This window comes from Protopterus annectens, chromosome 1.part0, assembly GCF_019279795.1.
Source record: "Protopterus annectens isolate FY-2018-M chromosome 1.part0, PAN1.0, whole genome shotgun sequence".
Lineage (NCBI taxonomy): Eukaryota > Metazoa > Chordata > Ceratodontiformes > Protopteridae > Protopterus > Protopterus annectens.
In genome coordinates, this window is record NC_056725.1 from 1,325,746,021 (window position 1) to 1,325,760,487 (window position 14,467).

General features: G+C 41.4%; 1 protein-coding gene across 2 annotated transcripts in view; it reads left to right on the forward strand.

The window, feature by feature from the left end:
* Positions 1 to 14,467, forward strand: part of LOC122797858 (HMG domain-containing protein 4-like) — a 1,182,248-nt gene that overhangs the window by 338,916 nt on the left and 828,865 nt on the right. For both annotated transcript variants that reach the window (XM_044066383.1, XM_044066391.1), the window contains exon 3: positions 13,172 to 13,256. In XM_044066383.1, the coding sequence (XP_043922318.1) occupies positions 13,172 to 13,256 (85 nt within the window). The remainder of the gene's footprint in view (positions 1 to 13,171; positions 13,257 to 14,467) is intronic.

Genomic DNA, 14,467 nt, shown 5'->3' on the forward strand with positions numbered 1-14,467 from the left:
TCCAGATAGTTAGCTTGCATAAAGGAGTATTCATGGGTAAATTCCAAAAAAGTTGTAGTCAAGTTCAGATGGTCAACAAACTGATCTAGGGATTCAACCCCCCCATTCCAGAAAAGAAGTATGTCGTCGACATAACGTCTATAAAAAATGACATTAGATGTAAAATTATAGTCATTAAAGACGTAGGTCTTCTCCCATGCATAGACAGCAAGATTAGCATAGGCATTGGCACAGGGGGTGCCCATGGCCACCCCCCATGTTTGCCTATATATCTTATTATGAAATAAGAAGACATTATTAGTCAAGATCAGGTCTAAGAGAGAGCATACAGTTAGCTGATCTATATGATCTAGGTCACTTAATTCAATCAAACAATCCCTGACAGCATTTATTCCAAAGTCATTGGGAATGCTTGTGAAAAGGTTCTTAATGTCTAGGGTGACCATCAAAGTATCAGGTCTTAATTTATCAAGTAGAATAACATTATCTAAGTCATTTAATAGCTCAAAGGAATTTTTCAAGATAGTCGGAATAAGGCCTACCAAAGGACCTAGCTTCAATTGAACATAATGCGAGGCATTCTCCGTGACCCATAATCTCCCCGATACAATAGGTCGTAAAGGTGGAGGAGTCAGATCTTTATGCATCTTGGGAAGCCCTTTTATGAGAGGAATTAAAGGAGATTCAATCACTAAATAGTCATATAAATCTTTGTCAATGCATCTTGTCATCAGGAGATCATAGATAGTTTCATGCACATTTCTCACTATAGAGCTCACATCTGTCTTATTTAACTCAGAGTAAGCTGCATCATCTTTTAGCATATTATTCATCAAATCAGTATAAAAAACTGTGTCCATAGCGACTATCCCTCCCCCCTTGTCGGCCGGTCTAAAAACCAAGTTAGGATTATTAACCAGGTTGTCTAACGCCCTTTTTTCATCTATGTTTAAATTCACAAATAATCTCTTATGTATCCCACCTTTGTAAAACAGGTATAGATCATGCTCACAGGCTTTCTGGAAACAATCAATGTTACCAGAAATATGAGGTACAAATGTGCTCCTTCTTTTTAATACCCTGGCGTTATAGGATGTACCTACATCTTCAATGTCATTAAATAAACATTTAAGGGCTAGCTTTCTGGTGAACTTCCTTAACATAATCATGGTATCAGACAGACAGCTCCCTCGGGAGGGTATAAAGGAAAGTCCTCTATTTAACACAGCACATTCAATGTCCGAGAAAGTTTTAGAAGATAAATTAAAAAACAAGTTATTCAGTTCTTTTTCCTTCTCGATTCGCGGTTGTCGCCCAGCTTTGCTTTTCCCCTCCCTCTGCTTGTGGAGCGCTCCAGCGCCCGGTGTTTGTAAGGTAAGGGAAAATTTAAATTTGGCGCCACTGTTGATCCTGGGGTAAGATTCATATTCTGTCCACCGTTCTTAGGTCTCGCCCCTGTATTCACTGATGCTCTTAAGGCTTCCTGATTACATGGAATAGTAAGGGCAGGAGTAGCAGTCTCATCTGTTATGCTGTTAGGAACGGGAGTGTTATTATGCAATGGAATATCAGGCAGATTGTCAGGAGCAACGGTCGTGCTGGAAACAGTAAGCGGGCCAACAGTCATCTGTTCATTATTGTCTTCAGTCGCTAAGCTGTCATTAGTCCTCGGCCACATAAAGATGTGACCAAGCTGAAAGTCCTTACGATCTCTTTTGAGTTTTCTTAGCTTCGTTTGCTCTAACTTATTGCTATAGAGAGACAATTGTCTGAGCATGCTATTCAGTCTCTGCAAACAATAGTCACTTTTAAAACACTGAGTAATCATTTTATGCTCACCTTCTACCTTATTGATCAACTCTTCTTCCACTGGTTTAAAGTAGTCGATAAGTAGATGAATATAGTTGTTACCAAGTTCCATATTTAATATCTGCCACCTTCGTAATAGATCCGGATGTGCATCTCCGTAGCTCGGCATGCAGAGGACACGCATGCCTCGCGGAACCACCTTAAAGTGAAGGCATGCCTCAAGGTGTTTCCTCTGCCAAATTAGCCGATAGAGCTTGTACAGATTGTTCTCCAATGATCTTAGCTGGTCATAAAACACTTGTAGGTTCTCCGTTTCCGAGGTTAAGGAAGAGACAGTAGTACCTTGTTCAATAAGGTTAAGGAGAGAGTTCTCTCGTTGGTAAAAGATATCATTCCAGTTATCTATATTGCCTGTGAGACCAGGATTATAGTCCAATTCTATGTTGGGCAATTCCATCGTGTGATGTTCGACTAAGAGCAAAAAAGCCAGGAAAGCAACAATAAGCACCAAACTCAGCACGACCATCCAAAGGAATCCAGTGGAACAACGAGGACAATGAATGAAAAAGACACTGGAACCACCACGAAATAAAACAACAACTGATTTAATTAATAAAAGAAACGAGCGCTTTCACGCACATCAAACGTGCGCTTCATCAGGTTACAAACAATACAACTACTCTCCATCTTTATATACTCTATAAATCACATAATAATAAAACAATTAGTCAAAACAATCAGCCATTAGCATATTATATTGGCTAAATAGGAAGTCATGACCAAATAAGGAAATGTTAAAACGCTGACATCTAAGTGTCAGTTACTATAGAATACCACAATACAATATGCTAGATACAAATCTCCAAGACTTAGAGGCTTAGTGAGGGTGTGCTATCATGTCTCCATCTCATAGTGTAGAAAGATGTGTCCTATTCATGCTGACAAAAATTAAAAGCTTAAATGTAATCAGTCATTCTGTCACCATGTTAAATCTTCAGGAAAAACAATATAAGGGTAGTATACATTGTACAATGGTCACATAATGAGATGTATGTATATATATGTGTGTCCATCCTAAATAGGCTGAAAAAAGAAAGAGCGGGGAAGAATAAAAATAAAAAGAAAAGAAGATAAAAGAAAATAAAAGGAAAGGGGAGGAGGGGGGAGGAAGAGAAGGAAGGAAGGAAAAAACAAGAAGGGAAATGGAAAGGTAAAAAGGAGGGAGCGAGGGGGAAGGAAAGTATGAGGAGGAAAAACAGATAATGAAATAAGGATGAAAGAAAAAAGGAAGAAAAACAGGAAAGGAACAATAATAACAAAGACAAAAAGTAAAAATCCTAAATCAAGTGGGTAGACAAATGGTGCCCATCTGTTACAGAAGTGCTGGTCTGATACTGACTGCTGTGTTGAGTCCTGGTTCTATGTGGGCTCTGAGAGACAAAATCCATTTTAGTTCATTGAGCTCAAGGGATCCTATGGAATCACCTTCTCTTCTATTAGGGTGTTGTATCTGTAGAACTCTAAACTTAAAACTGTGTTTCTGATAAGTCTGGCAGTGCTTGGCTAAGGGATTACTAACATTAGCCTTCCTAATGTCGTAGACATGATTGTACACTCTATCTTTGAGTCTGCGTGTGGTCATACCCACATAGTAAGCCTCACAGCTGTCACAACTTGCCAAATAGATTACATTTGTAGTCTCACATGTAGCGTAAAAGCTGGGCTGGAAAATCAAACCCAAGTCCATACGTTCAAACTTCTGTTCAGTAACAATAAATTTACAGATACAACACTTCCTACATGGGTAGGTTCCTTGTTTAATATTAGTTCTAATATCCAGTGTGTTTATCTGGATATTGTCCTTACACAATAGCCTTTTAGGTTATAACAATTATTATATCTAAAGTTAGGTTTATTACCAACTATCTTCAACAAGTCATTGTCCATGGTAAGTAGTTTCCAATTTCCTTGAATAATGTCCCTGATGTATTGGACATCATTTGTGTATTTGATGTCAAAATATACTCTATTATTAATCCTAGGCCTGTTCACATGGGTCACATGCCTCTTTGTTCTGTTATTATGTGATGACCCGCTATCCTGCTGGGAGAGGTCATATTTATATCCTGATATCAATAGGGAGGGATAACCCCTGTCTAAAAAACATTCAGCCTGAAAATCCAACAACTCCTCTTGCTTGTCATCGATATTACACAGTTTCCTAATTCTTGACATTTGGTTATAAACTACATTAGGAAACACATATCTGGGGTGCATACTCCCAAAATGGAGTATGCTGTTCCTCCAGCATGGTTTCCTGTATAAGGACGTAGTAATCTCATTATGATGATTCTTATAAATGGTGACATCCAGATAGTTAGCTTGCATAAAGGAGTATTCATGGGTAAATTCCAAAAAAGTTGTAGTCAAGTTCAGATGGTCAACAAACTGATCTAGGGATTCAACCCCCCCATTCCTTGTTTGGAGCCTGAGCACGACGTTGTTGGGTGTCGCTTTTGTGCTACTTTTAACAAGCGTACTATTAAACGTCGGTTGGACTGTGCTAGGCTGGTGTTTGGTAAACGTTGTAATTACAACATGCCGTCGGATTCTCCGATGACTGGTTCTTCTAAGAAACGCAAAGAAAAGTCTTTGCGGTCCAAACAGGATGAGTCGTCCACTCCGGACGCCGGTTCTGTAGAACCACTGGCTACTCCAGCGGCTCCTTCTGAAAGTTTACCTGAGTCTCAAGGGGAGCCTTTGTTACTACAGGAAGTGGCTTCTCCTGTGTTAGGCCAGGCTGAGGGTGCTTCTCTGATGTCAGTGTTTCCCTCCCCTCATAGGGTAGTTAGGCCTCCTCCTTCTCAAAGCAAAGCCCATTCTAAGTCTAAGTCTGCCCCTGCTGGTGCTAGTCCCCAGGATCCAGCTCCTAGGAAGCACATGTTAAAGATGGCTGAAGATTTGATTACTTTAATTAGGGGTTCTATGCCCCCCCCTGCGAAGAGGCCCAGGGTAGAGACAGAGTTGGAGGGTTTGGTTCAGTCTTCCAATGAGTCAGATTCCTCTGTAGAAGAACTTCAGGATTTCCCTCCCTATTCTGATTTGGAGGCTGAGGACACTACTCCCTCTCGTCCCCTCCAGAAGATTTTTCTTTCTCTGAGACTTTGCATTCCATGAGGGAACATTTCAAATGGGAGGGCCAGGATTATTCTGATTCTCGTAAAAGGCTAAGAGAATTCTTGTTTTTGCCTCAGCATAGGCCCTTGGCTATTCCCCCTGTACTGGATGTTGTTCAGGATGTATTTTCTGAGGCTGCCCTTAACCCAGATTCTCTGCCTCCTGCCCCGGTTAAACCAGATAGATACTACAGGGTTCCGGAAGCTCACAAGTACTTATATAAGAGTCCTAGGGCTGATCCAGAAACTATTACTCAAGGCCCCAAAGGTGTTAGGGCTTCTGTGGTTAGGAATCCAGTTCCTCTGGACAAGGATGCTAGGGCCCTGGATAGGTGGGGTAAAAAACTGTATACCTCTTCTACTTTGGCTATGAGAGCTTTTAAATTGTCAATTTCATATGCTCAGGTATCAATTATTTGCTGGGCCAATTGAAATGTAAAGTTGATGCTTTAGCTGAAGGTATTGAATGTAAGGAGCTTCAGGATTTAGTGCATGCTTCAGACCAAGTTGGTAAGCATTCTTTGCAGTGTGGTTTTGATGCTTTACAGGCTTCTTCCAGGGTGGCTGCTACTAGTTCAGTTGTTCGCAGGCATGCCTGGCTTAAAGATCAGACCTTGTCAGAGCATGTTAAGGCTCGAATTATGGATGCTCCTCTACAATCTGATGTTCTTTTTGGTCCTCCAGTGGAATCAGTTTTGAAAAAAATGGAGGAAAAAGCTAAGTCTATGCAGACAGTTAAGGACTTTTTACAGGTTCAGCCCCTAAGTTCAGTAGGAATTGGCCTGCTAAGGGATGGTCTTTCCCTCTTGGATTATCAATCTAGGGGCAGGTCGAGGCGAGGTAGAGGTAGGGCTTCCTCTCAGGGCCCTGTTACTTCTAGGTCTTTGAGTTCTTCTACCCCTTCTGCTGGGGAGGGCAGGGGTCAGTCCTTTCGGAAACAGACCCAATGACCTTTGTCTTCAGCTGCTGGACTCTGCCTTGCTGGCAGCTCCTCTAGGAGGAAAACTGGGACTTTTCAAAAGGAATTGGCATTTGGTTACCAAAGACAAATGGGTATTGGACATAATAAATCGAGGCTACAAATTTTATTTTCACACATTCCCTCCTTTCAAAGGTATGCCGGATGTGCCTCATCAGCAAAGACTGGAAGCACAGGCACAAATTTCTTCTCTGCTTCAGTTGGGAGCAATACAGGAAGTACCTTCTGCAGAAAGAGGCACAGGGTTTTATTCCCGTCTTTTCTTAGTGCCAAAGAAAGGAAATACTTGGAGGCCAATTCTGGATTTGTCCATTCTAAACACCTTTCTGGAAATTCCAAAATTCAAGATGTTAACACTGCAACAGCTGTTACCTATGCTGGGCAAAGATCACTAGGTGGTGACTCTGGATCTCAAAGAGGCCTATCTTCACATTCCTATCAGGCCCAGTTGCAGAAAATTCCTGAGATTTCGGAATGGGAATTTGCATTATCAGTTCTCTGCATTGCCCTTTGGCTTGTCTACTGCGCCCAGGGTATTCACAAAAGTCCTGGCTCCAGTAATAGCTTTTCTCAGACTAACAGGAATTCAAATTTATCCTTATCTGGACGACTGTTTGATTCTGGCTCAAGGCAAGCACGAACTTCTTCAACATCTGCAGTATGTAATGACAGTTTTAAGTTGCCTAGGGTATTCTGTGAACGAAATAAAGTCCAGTCTAGTACCCGCACAAGAGATGTGTTTTCTGGGTGTATGACTGAATACAGCTGCTCAGATGGCATTTCTTACCCCGGACAAACAAAGAAATCTTCACCTATACTTCCGACAGCTATCAGTAATGTCCAGGCTGACTGCAAGGACAGTCCTTCAAGCCTTGGGGTTCATGGCATCTTGCATTCTAGTACTTCCCAATGCCAAACTGCATATGAGGAAGCTACAATGGTATCTCAAAAGCGTTTGGACTCAACACAGCCACGATTTGGACACTGTCATTCGGATTCTACCTTGCATTCAGAAAGAATTTCTGTGGTGGGCTCAGGAATGTCACCTAAACAAGGGGCTCTCTGTGACCCAACCAGAGGCAAGTCAGATATTGACGACAGACGCCTTGGAGTCAGCCTGGGGATCTCATTTCAGAGGAAAATGGATTCAAGACCTTTGGCCCCCAGAGCTACTTCACTTGCATATCAACATGAAAGAGATGCTGGCAGTTCAATTTGCTTTGGAAGGATTCAAGAGCCTACTTCAACCAGGACTGGTGTTGATTCGAACAGACAACACAACTGTCATGTGGTACATCAACAAGCAGGGGGGAACTCATTCTTACCCTCTTTGCAGACGAGCAATGCTGTTATGGGAAACTGCTTTGAATCTGCACATCACTCTTCGAGCACAGTTTCTGCCAGGAGCACAAAATTCGTTAGCAGATGTTCTGAGCAGACAGATTGTGGATCCTCACGAATGGAAATTGGACCCTCAGGTATTTCTTCAGTTGACCAGGGCTTGGGGAACTCCAGACATAGATCTGTTCGCTTCTCCTCTGAATTTCCAACTGCCACTGTTTTGCACAAGGCTGTTTCATCCAAAAGCCTGGAAAATAGATGCACTATCCTTCAGTTGGAGCAACCTTCATGTGTATGCTTTTCCTCCTTTGCCTCTTCTTCCAAAGGTGCTGTTGAAAGTCAGGAGGGACAAACCTTGCATGATCCTTATAGCACCGGATTGGCCTCGTCAGCATTGGTACCCTCTGTTGAGGAGCTTAATTCATGGAACACCTTGGCCATTACCTCATATTCCTCACTTATTGTCTCAGGAAAACAATCATTTTCTCAATGTCAGGGTGCAATCCCTACCCCTGACAGCCTGGCGCATTCTGTTTTAGAGAAGGAGGGCCTTCAGCTCCCTCAACAAGTTTTGGATGTTATTTTGGAAGCCAGGCATCCTAGTACTCGAAAAGTTTATGCTGATAAATGGAAGAGATTTTTTCTTTGGAGTTCAGCTAAAGGCTTTGATGTCAAATTGCCTAATTTGAGTTGTACATTGCAATATTTGACTATTTTATTGGACAAGGGTTTGTCCTTCTCTTCTGTAAAAGTGCATGCTGCAGCTATTTCTGCTCACTATGATTGTGACCCTCCTTTATTTTCACATCCATTGGTTAAACAGTTTCTTAGAGGGGCAAAGAATATAAGACCCCCACGGAGGGCTCCTACTCCTACCTGGGATCTTAATTTTGTTTTGGAAAAGCTGACTCTGCCTCCTTTTGAACCTGCAGCTACAGCTGAATTGAAGTTGTTGTCTTGGAAGACTGCTTTTTATTGGCTGTTACTTCTGCTAGAAGGGTATCTGAATTACAGGCCCTCATGGCAGTGGAACCTTTTCTGATTTTTCACAAGGACAGAGTTTCCTTACGTACTAATCCTACTTTTCTGCCTAAAGTGATTTCTAATGTGGCATTGAACCAATCTATACATTTGCCTACTTTTTATGCTGACCCCCAAAATGAAGGGGAAAAAGTTTTGCATTCTTTGGATGTACATAGGCAGTTAAGGTATTATTTGTTCAGAACCAAAGAGTTCAGAAGATCTCAACAATTATTTGTTTTGTTTGCTTTGACTTCACAAGGGAAAGCTGTCTCAAACAAACTATTTCCAAGTGGATTGGCCATTGTATTGCTTTTGTTACTCTCATCATGGAAAGGAGGTTCCAGTTGGGATCAGGCCTCATTCTACTAGGGCTACGGCCACCTCTACTGCTTTTTTGTGAGAGGGGTAGCTACTAAAGACATTCTAGAGGCAGCTACTTGGAGTTCTGTACATACCTTTACAAAGCATTATCATTTACCTCTTTATTCTAGGTCTAGGGCTGGGTTTGCCACTGCAATCTTACAGGGCATGTTAGCAGCTCCTACTGCTATTTAGTTGGCCAGCCTCCCTTTTTTCCGTTGCTCTGGGATTCTACCCATATGTAAGGACTGCAGCAATGGGATACGAAGAACATAGTACAGTTTTGTACCTACCATAAATGTAGATGTTCGAGGATCTCCATTGCTGCAGTCCAATCCCTCCCTCCTTCCCCCCTTTTCTTTTTAGGTTGGGGTTTGGGTGGTGTTTTTTGCATTCTGACGTCTGAGGCAAGAAAGACTGAGGTTATGGCGTCGGTCATGCGCATTTGTACTGGCACGTACTGACGTCAGTCTTGGGCGCCGATGACCGACGCCGGTTCTAGCCCTTTGGTATTCGGGCCAATTGTGGACAGCGGAATACCCATATGTAAGGACTGCAGCAATGGAGATCCTCGAACATCTACATTTATGGTAGGTACAAAACTGTACTTTTTACCTTTGTTTTACTCAGTAACATGTCCGTCTTGTCGTCTGTATGCTGTCTTATGCTGTGTTGAATGAACAGATGTTTAATAATGATGGATCATTTCTGGACTAGCAATAATTACGACTGTATTTTGCTACTGTATTTTTCTCTTAATGCTGCTACTTTATCTTTCTCCTCCTCAAGGAAAGTAAAGTTATTAAATACCTCTCTGGCTTTCCTCTAAGTTACTAACAACAAAGTTGGTGTGCAGCAGCCATAGTATGGAAAACAAATTACTCTGCAGTGTAGGGAAAAACAGGACCAACTTTGACTTGGTGTGTCTTCCTCAGCCCATTAAACAGAACTGACAAAGTTTAAAAAATAATTTCAGTCATGTGACTAATAACCCACCCGGCTAAAAACGTAAAATGAGGTAGAAAGCTAAAAAAAGGAGAATAATCTACTAATACCTTTAAACAAATCAGGTATGTATTTCAATGAAAACAGAACACAAGGAAATATCTATTAAATCCCACCAAATAATCACAAATAGTCGAAAAAGGTGCCATGGCTCCGTCATGGTGGTCAGACAGAAAATTCCTTTCCAGGTACCTACAGGAATGCAGTGCACTGCATGTCTGCAGACCTTTAGCTAATCCATGTTAGTGAGAAATAACTGTTTCTAAATCTTCCAGTTTTCTGCCAAATTTTCTTGTAATAAAAGAAATCCCTGAAGTTGCAGCTGACCCATATTTCCACTGAGAATTATGCATCTGTAAATCCAAACATAGAAACTCTTGACAAAGTTTTTCTTCAGTTCTATATTTTACTACTATAACACCATGCTATGGAACAACTTGTTACCACTCCCACAAGAGGGGAAAACATACTGGACCTGATCATCACCAACATGGGGACTCTATGCTCCAGACCAGAAGTGTATCCCTCACTGGTAAGATCAGACCATAAACTAATCCAACTGGATATTCACATCCTGACCCCACCCCCTGTCCAGAAAACCACAGTGAAAAACTTCTCTAAAGCAAATTTCACACTCTTCAAAACCGAGGTGGAATCCTTCAAAGCCCCCGGGCCTGTGGAAAATATGTCCCAGACCGCAGAATCCTTTATAAATGCATTCTATGAACACCTTCAGGAATGCATGGATCATGCAATCCCAAATAAAACCAAGACCCAATCCTCCAAAGGCAGACATCCTGTCTGGTGGACCCCAGCCATAAACAAACTATATAATAGAAGGAGGAAGCTACTACATGATAGAGCAAAATCCCAAAAAGGGAAGGCATCTCTGATCAGTATTAGCAAAAAACTACGGGCACTCATAAAATTGTCTAAGGCCAGCTTCGAGAGAAAAATTGCACAGGACACTAAGGATAATCACAAGGCTTTCTTTAGTTATGTTAGGATCCTGGGTGGGAATTCCCAGATATGCTCAGAGTTAGTCCAAAATGACAAAAAATACACCGAACCCACAGACATTGCCAAAATCCTAGCTGACAGGTTCAGCGCAAACTCCTCCCCCCCCCACCAAAAGGGCAAATATCTATCCCAGCAGAGTGCTGCCCCCCCCTGACATTTCAGATGGTCAGGTATGAACCGCCCTCTCCAAAGCAAAAAACACAGCATCAATGGGACCAGACGGTGTCCCGGGCTGCGTCCTACATGAACTCCAAGAAGAGCTAAACCCAAACATAAAACTACTGTTTAATCCCAGCCTTACTACAGGATATGTACCCAAAGAGTGGCGTACAGCAACAGTGGTCCCTCTCCACAAAGGTGGTGCCTCAACGGACCCTGGAAACTATCGCCCCATAAGCCTGACTAGCTTGGTCTGCAAAGCTATGGAAAGGATCATCATGGACCTCATAAATAAAGATATTGGGGACCTACAAACACTGGATCCTACCTAGTTCAGCTTTAAGGGCAGATCCTGCCTCTTAAACCTGGTCAACTTCTTTGAAACCGTCACCAAGGCCATTGACGAAGGGAAGGTGGTCCACACAGCCTACCTGGACCTCGCAAAAGCCTTCGATACAATACCCCACTTGGGCATTATAGATAAGCTCACCAGCTTAAATATAAACCCCTATGTCACTAGATGGGTTGAAAACTGGCTCAAGGACAGAACCCACATGGTTAGAATTGCTGGAGCCATGTCAGACTCCAAACCAGTTACAAGTGGCGTCCCACAAGGCTCAGTCCTGGGACCTCTCTTGTTCGGTATATATTTCTCGGAGGTACAGGCCAACATGGAAGGACTGTGGCTGACCAAGTTCGCAGATGACTGCAAACTGGGCGCCATAATCGACTCTCCAGCCGACACAAGCATCCTCCAAAAGGGCCTCATAGCAACAGACAACTGGTGCCAGAGCCATGGCCTCAAGCTAAACGCCAAAAAGTGTATAGTCATCCCCTTTGGCAAAAACAAAGTGCTCACAAATTACCACATAGGTGGTAATCCATTAAGTACAGAAGAAGTAATTAGGGACCTGGGGACCCAAGTTGATAGCAATCTCTCATTTGACAACCACGTGGCCAAAGTGGTTAGAAAAACATTTTATATAGCCCACCTAATCATGAAGGGATTCACATCTAGATCAGGGGAGGTCATCGTGCCTCTTTACTCATCCCTCATCAGGCCCATACAATGCCCCTTTTGGGATGTACCTTACCAAACACCTGCAGCAACTGGAAAGACCACAAAAGTACCTCACCAAGAGGATCAAAGGGCTCAAACAGATGCCATATGCTGCCCGGTTAAAGAAACTCCAGCTCTACATAGTGGTATACCGCCTGCTCAGAGGCGATCTGTGCCTGATGTATAAAGGCATGTCCAACCCGGAATTAAGGGACATGCTGCACCTCAAAAAATCCAAATCCCATCGAGCTACGCGCTCGAGAGACTTGAACCTCAGCACTGAAATAAATAGGACATGCTGGAGGGACAGATTCATAACCCAGAGGCTCCCTTCACTCTGGAATAAAATCCCAGTCCAGGTTAGGCAGAGTCCCTCATTGACTCTCTTCAAGAGGAATCTTGATGAGTGGATGGGAGATTGTAGGTTTACCCCGGTATCACTTCTGTGTCACTGTTAGACAGAGGCACAGTATACTAACCTCGAAAAAGGGCATAACAAAATTAATTTAAAATGGGTGGCGAAAGCCAAACATACTCTGGCTAGGCTTATAAATGCCCTAGGGCAGATACCTATGTCATGTTAGGAAGTTAAATAAATACCACATTGACAAGAGATGTGATATGGCTTTTGATGTCTGTATTCAGAATGATTTATGTAGAACTCCTGTGTACCTCATGACATGTAGATGTCTGGAACTCTCCTATTACCCTTAAAACTATTCAGCCACTTATGTGACATGGGCCACGTAGGCCTTTTTTAAATGAGGGAGACAGAAGGACCTGTTTATGTATAGAAGGTATGAGTTCCGTGGAGAACAGAAAAAATGTAGATCCCCAGTTAGTTTCAGAAGCAAATACAATGATATTAGGGGGTGGAACTTGGTAAGATGGAACTTCTTTCAAGGCACATTAAATCCCTTCTGATATAAACTGGACTTGTACAGGAAATGCATATGTTAACAGTGTAAATAACTTGAGTAGAAACAGGAGTAAGTACCATCACTTTAAGAATCAAAACATATATCTTTGAAAGCCCCCTTACACACAGCCATTTAACCTGTAGCTGAATCATTTTATTGAATTACAATTAGAAAGTTGGTAAAATCTGTTTTATATAAGTATGAAGGAGAGTCTTTCATTCCCATTATACAGGGATGCTTAATGCATAATGTATGCTGGATAGAAACTGCTTCCTTTTTTTGTAGTTCCTTCTTTGAGTTCTTCATTTTGTTTTCATAGCCTAAAAAGAAGAAGAACATGTCTGCCTATCAACTGTTCTGTAAAGAGTATAGAGTCAACATTGTAGCTGAGCATCCAGGAATAGGTGAGTAGAAAAGTATAGCTGTATTAATACTTGTATCATCTTGTTTGTCTGACAACTAATAAAATTGTTTATCTGATGGAGCTGTGATGTAGATGTCATGCTCTTCTTTTTCTGTAGTAGCTGCTGGTACTGGTTGGTGAGACTGATGCTCGTAATTGCAGTGCTTATTGTGAAGTAGCCAAACATTTAATGTGTGGTGGATGTCAGTCTCATAGGATGGATTCATTAGTCAGTAAGACATAATGGATAGTGTAAACTGCAAAACTGTCCATTTGAATGTACCAAAGCACAATATATTAGCTTTGACCATTTCCAGGAGTAATCTTCAGTGGTTACTTATGACAAGTCCAAGTCTTTGTGGGGGAAAAAAGGGAATCTAAAAGTTTGTGTCTTGAACCTGTTGGCTGATAGTTTTATCATCCATAATGCTGTCTAATTTACTTTTAAATTATGTTGAAAAAATATAGATTTTAAATTACCTTTATGCCTTGTTGTATGAGCCATGTATTATGTACTTCTTTTTTATGTAATTCTTGGTAATTTATATTTTATAATGCTGTTAGATCTGCATCTTGATTGATCTTCTATAGCAGTATTAGACACCGCTTAGAATTCTGTATCTGGTGATATTTGTTGATGATCTTCAAGGTCAATGTATGGATGATAAGCCATTCTATTTTCTTTCTGTAATGTGTCTGAATGGATGACATTTTCTTTAATATGCATGCAAAGATGAACATTGCACTCAGTGGCTGGCCTGATAGCATTAGTAAGAATCAGAAGTATCACTGACCCGATTGTAGTTGCATCTTTCAACAGATTGTTTATGATTCCAAAACACTTCTTTCAGGTAACAATAGTAATTTTTGATGAAATTAAAAATTATATTCAGAACTACTGCCCATATCTTTCCAAATATTTTTTTGATGTCTTTTGTCAGGAGCATGTCAATATCCTTTTGTTTACTAAAATGCAGAATTGGAACTTTTATGACAGTGATTTTTATTCTGCTTTAGTTTGCCTCAAGTTTGACACCCTGATAATTTTAGATGTCCGTAACCTTATTTACTGAGATTGCAATACCTTGCTGCTTTACAGTCATTTGCCAATTTTGAAAGCTGTTTGTTCTCACCGCCAACGTCAGACATAAAAAAAGATGAAAACATTGTGTATTCCAGGACTAAATGTAGTGGAACTTGGCATGTAATTAT